This window comes from Pagrus major, chromosome 14, assembly GCF_040436345.1.
Source record: "Pagrus major chromosome 14, Pma_NU_1.0".
NCBI lineage: Eukaryota > Metazoa > Chordata > Actinopteri > Spariformes > Sparidae > Pagrus > Pagrus major.
The window spans coordinates 11,162,470-11,172,483 of record NC_133228.1 but is presented as its reverse complement, the minus strand read 5'-3'; the positions used below and the strand labels follow the sequence as shown (position 1 = coordinate 11,172,483).

Genomic DNA, 10,014 nt, shown 5'->3' with positions numbered 1-10,014 from the left:
ATCACGAGGGGCTGCGAGGCATCAACACAATGAAGAGTAATGACGCATAATAGATTGCACAACTGCAACAGTCTGCTCTGTCATCTTATACTGTTACATCTTCATCGCCTGCAGTTTGTTGTGTCGACTGAGTGGAGTCTATGCATAAAAATGTAGTTTAGAGTCTTAAAGGGGCATTATGTAGTTTTGGAAAATAAATTAAAACCCAGAATTTTAATATTTTCAATATTAATGAGGAAATACAAACTCAGAAATATATATATTTTTCCATAACTGAATAAACAAGCTGTTCTCAGGGGAAAATAAGGTCTCCAGAACACTGTTTGAAGCTAGAAAGGTGGCAGGGTCCGCCACATATAAACAGAGTGATACAGTATGAAACTGTGTTGTCCTTTAAGGTCATTTTGTTTATTTAGGTTTATTTAGTCATGAAAATGAAAAGAGTTTATTTAGTTTGTTAAGGCATGAAAAAATCAGGCAATGGAGATCTTTCTCTTCTGATTAAAATGTCTTCCCCAAAACTACATAGTGCACCTTTAATGGTCACAAAAACCTTTCATAATAATCACTTTATGGCAGTGATATATTTGAAGGTTTCTGTGAATTTATTTTATTTTAAGGAGACACTTTTTTATGTCAAGATTTGTCTGTTTTTTCTTTTTTCTGTAAGCCTGCTAAAATTTTAATTTCTGACTGACATCAACCGGAAACTTAACCTCTGAATGAGATAACGATGTACTGCGCTGCAGAAAGCAAATACATGGTACCCCAAAATCAAAACCTTGATATGAGGGTGCCCTAACCCTTCCTGTTGATTAAAAAAACATATATTTATATCTATATCCTTAAAGCAGTACAATGACACAGTTATATAACTGAAATATTTTGATGTACTTTGCTCAGAAGGAGGCAGAAGAAAGGGAGCGACCCTGGAGGCTGGCCCTAAGTTTAGCATTACAAACACCCGCCCCTCGCGCGAGTCATGTTAAATTCTAAAACCTGCAGCATTCACAGAGAAATCTCCAGAGACTGCCTCAGCACTGAGAGAAACACAGAAGATCAATTAGCACTGCAATGAAAGGTAAGCTGTCACTTGTGGTCATTTAACAAAGATTTTTAATGCAATTTCAGTGAATTCGAACTCGTTTAAGTAATTTGTTTTCATAATTTGATTTGTTTAAGGCAAAGATAAAGGTTGCATTGCATTTACATGTAATTGATTTAATTCATGATTTATACAAAGCTTAAATTTGATCCTTTTATGTGTGTTTTCAGGGGAAATCTGTTAAAAGGACTGAACATGCATCCTCCTTTTCTATCTTTCCAATTTTACACATTCATAGTAAAACTAATTTGCTCCACTGATGTAGCTGGAACTGTGTGACTGTCATATTTGATGCCTTGCTTAAGGGCATCTCTACTGTTTCAACCTGCTTCTCTAATCTCCTGCAACCCTCCTCTCCCCCTCCTTCTCTCTCCTGCAGGAGACGCTGCCAAAGCAGGCCTCCGCAATGGCACCAAGGACCTGCTGCCTCCCTCGGAGGAGAAGATGGAGGAGCGGGGCCAGTGGAGCAACAAGATAGAGTTCATCCTGTCGGTGGCCGGCTCCATCATCGGCCTGGGCAACATGTGGCGCTTCCCTTACCTCTGCTACAAGAATGGGGGAGGTGAGTGAAGGATGAACAGTGGATGGAGGAAGGGGTTAAAACAGCACGATGTGCATATGCAGTACACATTTAAAGCATCCATTACTGCTCTTGTGCACTTTTACATTCAACCATTTGCTATTGTTTTTACATGCACTCAATAGCTGCAGTTATGCATGATGAAAAACACATGTAAGGCATGGTAGAACACCTGAATGCTCCTTTTTTTTGTTTGTTTTTAGCTCAGGTGAGAGAAATCAAAATCATGCATATTCAAGGACTCACAATCAACCAAACCCCAGAGAGTATTTTACCCATTTATTTGTGGACATTCTTGTGTAGCTGCTAAATTGGACGCCCCTTCCTCTTCCCTCCATGGGGTGGCAGGGTCAGGGGTTCAGGGCTGATCGGGGTCAGGCAGCTGTTGTTGCTCCTCGCTCACAGCAGCTGTCCCCGCAGAGAGGCGGAAATCTGAGCGCGCCAAACATCCTCGGTCGACGGGACGTCAGACACAAAAGGGCGAAAGAGAGTGGCAGTGGCTCAGGTGTACAGCTAAAGAAACCTTTCTCTATGTCTTCTTGCAGTACTTTGTGCCTTTACTTGCTTACTACATCACCTACACATGACCTTGCATGGTTCTTAAATTTTATATGGCTTATATTTGTATTTAAGGTTTGTTCAAACCCTCTCAACCTGGTGGAAATCACAAGTTTGGTGCGAACGGAAGCAACGTGTGAAATTATAGACAGGATAAACAAACATGTAATAGGTAATGCATGATGAGTAATAAGTAATCTAAGTCAAGGGTACAGGAAGTGTGAAAGAGAGGTAGACAGAGAAGATTTCCATCATCTTAACATAATCTGGCTTTAAACCAGAGACACTTTGTTTCTACAGTCATTCACACAGGGAGCTCAACATGGGGCCATTTGTCCACATCTGAGCAGACTGACTGTGACTGTAGCTGCAGTCTGTGTTTGCCTCCACATTTCCAGTAATGTAAGAAGGCCCTGAAGCTCTGACCACATGTATTCATTGGATTCCTGTAGATGCTCTGATTTAATTCAAAGTGGTGGAAAGTAACCAACATTTAAACTATTTAGTTCAAGTATTTAAATATTAATTTGAGATAGGCTCACACGTTATTTGAGTCTTTTCCTTTCATATAATTTTGTACATTTTCTCTGGTATTGTTTCATGTAGTACTTTTTACCCCACGACATTTATCTGACAACATTAGTACATTTTACAAGCATATGATCTTTTGTTGTAAATTGAATGAACCAACAGTATATGCAAGGACAGCTCAAACAAGTAGAATATTGGGAACTTGTGAGCATGTGTTCATTTTCCTTGAAATTACTTTAATCATTTCTATTTATTTTGTAATAATTTTGAGGTTTGGAGTTTTTGGTTTGACAAAATAATAAAAATGAGCTCAAATCTCAGCCACTTACAACAGTAAAATCCTGCTTTCACATTACTGCATGATTCATAATAATCTAAAAATGATATATAATAGAGCATATTTCTGCATTGAGTACTTTTACTTTATAATACTTTAAGTACATTTTCCTGATTATACTCACATACTTTTACTTAAGTAACATTTTCAGTGCAGGACCTTCACTTATACTGGAGAATTTTGACAGTATGGTATTGGTACTTTACCTTAAGCTAAGCAACTGAAAACTTCCTCCACCACTTTGTGCCTTGTCTGGTGGATAATGTGTGTGAGAATGAATGTATTTCTCATACAGTATATGCATATGGTACCAGCGTCTGAGAATACGTCTGGACTGGAGATGGGCAACCATTTTCCATTCCCAAAAACTTTAACCCTGAAATCCTTTCCTCTCTCCTCTTTCTCAACTCAGGTGCTTTCCTTATCCCATACCTGATCTTCCTCTTCACCTGTGGCGTTCCCGTCTTCTTCCTGGAGACGGCCCTGGGCCAGTACACCAGCGAGGGAGGCATTACCTGCTGGAGAAAAATCAGTCCCTTGTTTGAAGGTAGGCAGGACAGGTGCATCACCTCCAGGAAAGTCATACAACATTTAGCAAATGTTACAAAGCAATGGTATAAAAACCTGAGTTCAGCTGGTTTTGCTATTATGTTTTCAGTGCTGTATATGAATGTGTTCTTTCTGCAGGTCTTGGCTATGGCACCCAGGTGATCGTGACTCTGTTGAACTTCTACTACATCATCGTTCTGGCCTGGGGGATTTTCTACCTGTCTTTCTCCTTCTCCTGGGACCTGGCCTGGTCATCCTGCAACAACACATGGAACACAGGTCAGGAATGCTCTTCAAAATGCATCAGAAGCTCCTCAAAAGTTTTTGATTTGTTGAAGGGTTTTTACATTTTGCCCTTCTTCTCCCCCCCAGAAAACTGTGTGGAGTTTGCAAGGAGAAACACGTCAGTCAACCAAACAATGGACCTGAACGCCACCTCTCCTGTCATCGAGTTCTGGGAGTGAGTTCTTCAGACCGCCTGACCTCCTTTCGGTGATATCTCACTGTTCTGAAAACGACAGTGAAGACTCATGTTTTATTTCCTGTCTCGGCAGGAGGAGAGCGCTGAGGATTTCCCCAGGCCTCGACCACATGGGATCTCTGAACTGGGACCTGGCTCTGTGCCTGTTCATCGCCTGGGTCATGTGCTACTTCTGCATCTGGAAGGGGGTGAAATCCACAGGGAAGGTGGGTGAGAAGTGTTTAACCAAAGGGGCACATTGAGAATGACATCTGGGATTTGTTTCTTCTTTTCCACGTTTCCTCTTAACATCACTTGTTGGATGTGTGTGTCTGTGTAGGTGGTCTACTTCACAGCCACCTTCCCCTATGTGATGCTGATTGTGCTGCTGATCAGAGGACTCACCCTGCCTGGTGCTGGCATCGGCATCCAGTTCTACCTTTACCCAGACCTGGGACGACTAGCGGATCCACAGGTACCAGGATGTCACACAAACCCCTTCGAATTAAAGGTCCCATACTGTAGAGGCTCAAATTTCCATGTCTCGTTTGATTCTGAAGCAGGTCTTAGAGACAGGCACTAAAAACATGGCGTTCAATCAGAGGGTGAATGGAGATGTTACAGCAATAGACACAGAAAATAATGTGTTTTTTGAACATTAAAGCATGTAAACATTTTCTAGTAGTCACCCAAAATAAAAATATGAACTTAAATTGAGCATTATATGGGAACTTTAAAGCTGCACTATGCAGTTTTGGGGAAAAAAATTTAATCAGAAGATAAGGATCTTCATTGACATAAACAAACTGAATAATCATGACTGAATAAACAAACTGACCTTAAAGGACAACACAATTTCATACTGTTTTACTTTGTTTATATGTGGCGGACCCTGCCACCTTTCTAGCTTCAAACAGTGTTCTGGGGGCCTTATTTTCCCCTGAGAACAGCTTGTGGAAAAAATAAATATTTCTGAGTTTGTTTTATTACCTCATTAATATTCATAAATTCATACATATTAAAGTTTCAATTTCTTCTCTAAAACTACGTAGTGCCCCTTTAAAGTGCAGAGAATCAATTGATTGATGTCTTCTTTACGAATCTATCATGGTGGTGTCATTACCTTTAACTAATTCAAGCAAAATTCACAATGAGGGCCTTCAGAAGATTTAGCGACGTATGTGGTCCCTGTGGGCGAGGGCGCACCAGGTGCAGGTATCCCATGGTTCTCTGCTGGGGAGCCTAGTTTCTGCTGGGTCCATCTGCTCTCCATGAAAGAGGCAGGGGCCGCAGGGATCAAACGCAGGGCCGGGACACCACAGAGACTGTAAACATGAGCTGCAGACAGACAGCTAACCAGGCTTTGCCCCTCCGGGAGGACGCAAGAGTTCTTAACTCAGACTCAGACTAGCAACGGTCCAATTAGAAGAGCTCAGTTAGTGTCCCTTGTTAACTTTTCATGTATCTCTCCTGTTGTTAAGTGCTGTTATATTTTATTGTCTCATTCTGCTTTGGTCGCCAGCTAGTTTGCCATAAAACCAAACCAAACAAACTGGCGTAAATCCTGATTATTACTTGCTCTATATTCAATTTGAAATTGTAGTGTTTTTGTATCTGAACAGGGAAGAGTTTTGACTCATTTTACTATCCATCCCAGATCCTGTACTTTTTATATTTACGGAAGCCCGCTTTGTTAATCAATATGTAGAAAAACAACATGTGACAGACTTTTCACAAGTTATTGTTGTGCAACTGCAATAGTCAATGATTATGTATGCTGACACTCGGCACGTGAAATCCTCCGGATTATCTAAACACTTCACGGCACGCTTGTGTATATACATCAACCTAAGTATGAATACATTATTCAGCATCGCTTTAGTCTAGTGGCTTCATTTTTTTTCTTTTTCTTTTGTGTAAGGTGTGGATGGATGCTGGCACCCAGATCTTCTTCTCCTACGCCATCTGTTTAGGGGCACTGACTGCTCTGGGAAGCTACAACAAATACAACAATAACTGTTACAGGTATATAAAACAATTGCTATGCAAACATGATTACATGCTCAGATATAGACTACAAACGCCTTCCCAAAGAAGTACATATTTACATGATGCGTTGACAGCTTGGTAATATCATGGTGAGGTAATAATTTGATAATAAAGAGGTAATACTTAAATAAATGTAATAACCAGGTAATATTTAGTTGTTTTTTACAACACCTCCATGCGTGTGTGAATCTGGAGCTTAACAATGTAACTTCTGTTGCAGAGACTGCCTGTCGCTGTGCTTTCTGAACAGCGGCACCAGCTTTGTGGCAGGCTTTGCGATCTTCTCCATCCTGGGTTTCATGTCTTATGAGCAGAATGTTCCCATCTCAGAAGTGGCAGAATCTGGTGAGGCTTACATATCGACTACATTCAAGGCTGAGAGCAAAAGGGAATAAAAAAGAATCAGTTTACATGTGCTTACTTGTCTCTGTAGGTCCGGGCCTGGCCTTCATAGCTTATCCCCGCGCTGTGAGCATGATGCCATTCTCTCCTCTGTGGGCCGCCCTCTTCTTCATCATGATAGTTTTTCTAGGGCTTGACAGCCAGGTACAGAGTTAATTAACACACACACACACACACACTGGTTTCCACAGTAACACAGATTACTGAACAAATGCAGGATGATTTGTGGTTGTCCTTGTACATTTGATTTAAAGCTCCCTTTTGGAGACTTATTTTAAACTTTCTTTGCTCTCATTTTGCATTTGCAGTATTTGTTTTCACTAAGTTGATGTTAACTGAGCAAGTCTTTACTTCATTATAGCTGACAAACAAAGAGAGTTTCATTCATTTTGCATCTCCTGTCAGTTTGTGTGTGTCGAGAGCCTCGTGACGGCGGTGGTGGACATGTACCCGGCTGTGTTCAGACGTAAAAACCGCAGGGAGCTCTTCCTGTTGGCTGTTAGCCTTTTCTCCTTCTTCATGGGCCTCATCATGCTGATGGAGGTAGGGGTCACACTCTGGGACCACACACACATGCACAGATGCAAACTATGGACACACAGATGCATGCACAGTGACGAAGATCTACAAGCACAAACTCAGGTTTCACTGCAGAAGACCATGATTTGTACAGTTAGTGTCTTTAAATCTTATTGCTCATGGTGTTTCCCCCACATTGTATTTTACAAACAGGGTCATTAACTCTATCCACTGAACCTTAAAACTAATGAAATGAAATGACGTACACTCAACTCAGGCTGTTGCTGTCGGGGAGGGGGTTGCACCTGGAGGGTTTGATGCTTTGTACTGCTGAAATAAACTATTTTGGAGTCCAACATGGTTGACATGGTTTCACCTCTGCACAGCTGGAAACATGAATGCTCTGCAGAGGTGTCAACAAGTCATCTTTTTGTACGTACAAGCAAGTCAAAGGTTTTATGCAGCGTGTCTCAGGTGAGTCTCAAGTGTTGTTATTGACACCCAAGTCTCTAGATTTGTGCTTCAGCGTTTCTTTCATATATATATATTACTATTTACTAAAAAATAAACACAACAACAACACCAACAAAAAAACCCCAACAACAAACAAATTAAAAAATGTAGACACAATGGGCACATATACAGACAGTATACAGTAAACAGTTACAATTGTAATGATACACAATTATATTAGAAGATATGGTAAGAATCATTACCCACAATGCAATTTAGCAACTTAGGCAATTTATTAGATTACATGCAATTCCTCTGGAGAACATTTTATCCTACTTTTTTCACATATGCAATAGTATTCCCCAAGACCTGTAAACACACTTTAATGTGTAAAATTGGTGGAGTTACCCTTTAATCTGTTTTGTGTTAAAACCAATGGATTAAGTGTAACAGGTTTATTATCCTAGTATAATTATGCCTCAATTCTTTATTTCTCTCTCTTTGTAGGGGGGCATGTACGTCTTCCAGCTGTTTGACTACTATGCAGCCAGTGGCATGTGTCTTCTCTTCATGGCCATCTTTGAGACTGTCTGCATTGCATGGGTCTATGGTAAGCCGGCCTCAAACATAAATAACTTTTTGGGCTATTTGTTTTAATCAAGCAGATCAGAGTGTTTATGCTGATCACAGGCAGACGTTCCTATTCAGCAATTTTTGTCTTTACTGTGTTTTCCCAGGTGCGGATCGCTTTTATGATAACATTGAGGACATGATTGGCTACCGCCCAGGACCTTACATCAAGTACTGTTGGTTGTTCTTCACCCCGGCCACATGCATTGTGAGTATAAACAAACTAATTGAGTAGCATCAAGGCGTTCCAAAAATGACAAAGGCTGACAGCATCTGAGGCCCCCTCAACTCTTTTGCAGTAATCACAAGACATTCATTCCTCACCAGTAATACTAATACTTCTCTGCTTGTCTCTCCAGGGTACCTTTGCCTTCTCCCTCATCAAATACACTCCTCTAAAGTACAACAATGAGTACGTGTACCCGTGGTGGGGCTATGCCATTGGCTGGCTGCTCGCCCTCGCCTCCATGGTCTGCATCCCGTTTTGGATGGTGTACAAGATCAGCACCACCCCAGGGACACTCAGACAGGTAAGAGATGACCCTTAAAGAGCTCTTTGTGTCAGTGGCGTATCCAGAATTTTTGACTGGGGGCCCAAGTGGGGCACAGACTTATGTGATATAACGCTTCCATAATTTATTCTTTAATTCCTCAAAAAGAAATTGTGCAGCCACACACACACACACACAAACAATGCACATACATAAATATAGTCACAGTAGAAATTACCAACAAAATTTTAATTAATTAGCCTGTGTGTAAATATTTTATGAAAGAAACTGTAAACAGTTGGTTTGAACTAAGGTCCCGCCTCAGACCAGGCTGATAGCCAATCACAGTTTAGGATAGTGGAGTGGCACCTGAGTTGGCCAGTCTGATTTCGAGGATGGCCTGTGCCACCCTAGGCCACCCCCTGGTTACACCCTTGCCTTCAGTGTCTGAAATTATAGGATTTGTGTGCCAGTGTTGGTCTTAAATCAGACATCCTGTGTCCCCAACATCTCTGAACTTATTCTTGACTTGAACCCCATTAAGATAGCCACGGCTGAAGCCCATGAACACTGTTTTATCTTTCTACAGCGCATCCAGCTGCTCACCACACCATGTGACAGCTTGCCCAAAACCAAGAGGGAGCAGGAGAAGTTACTGGCCATCTTTGCTCCTGATGGAGATGCCAGCATGACCACAAATGGCTACTATCCTGTCCCTGAGAGAGACTCCAACTTATGAGCCCCCCCCGCTGGTGATTAGTGTGGGAAAAGACCACGGGGTTTTGGTTTCATCCTTGACTTGCTGCACCCTTGCCTCCATCCCAAAGATCACAGCAGGGAAAGATACATTACAGTGTCACATCACTTCATCTACTTTTATTTATACACAACAGATGTGGAGGACTCAGGAGATAATAGGCTTAGGACGCGTTGGATTTGCCAGCGCCTGTAGCTTTCAGAGTTGGCAGTAATGTGATAAAAGAAGGATAAAGAAAAAATAAGTTATAAAGCCCTTTATTGTTAGCCATTTATTGGATTTCTTAGAAATCATAAGGGGGACATTTTATCAGGGACGAAAGTCATCTACTCTACTCTAACTGACTCATTCTGTTCATATTGGCATATATTGTTCAGCTCTGCACTTCACAGGTGGTGTAAATGAAATAATTCAAGGTCAGCTGAGATTCACGAGTCAGCCTTGTCCTGTGAAAATGTTGAAATTTCATAATAAAAGTTAACAGCATTTCCGTCTCATTCAAATGTGGTAGGGACACACAGGTTCTACCAGAAGTTTAGAAATACATTCTTGACTTTGCATATAAGGAAGTTTGTGCAATTGTAACAATAAGA

General features: G+C 41.2%; 1 protein-coding gene across 1 annotated transcript; it reads left to right on the top strand.

Moving 5' to 3' along the window:
* Nucleotides 1-1,074: 1,074 nt before the first annotated feature.
* On the top strand, nucleotides 1,075-9,403 carry LOC141008700 (sodium- and chloride-dependent GABA transporter 2-like). The gene is made up of 15 exons (XM_073481150.1): nucleotides 1,075-1,081; nucleotides 1,485-1,667; nucleotides 3,524-3,658; nucleotides 3,799-3,939; nucleotides 4,033-4,120; nucleotides 4,215-4,347; nucleotides 4,461-4,595; nucleotides 6,042-6,145; nucleotides 6,390-6,514; nucleotides 6,603-6,715; nucleotides 6,977-7,114; nucleotides 8,051-8,153; nucleotides 8,281-8,381; nucleotides 8,533-8,703; nucleotides 9,254-9,403. The coding sequence occupies exons 1-15, from the start codon at nucleotides 1,075-1,077 to the stop codon at nucleotides 9,401-9,403; spliced, it is 1,827 nt and encodes a 608-aa protein (XP_073337251.1).
* Nucleotides 9,404-10,014: the final 611 nt, after the last annotated feature.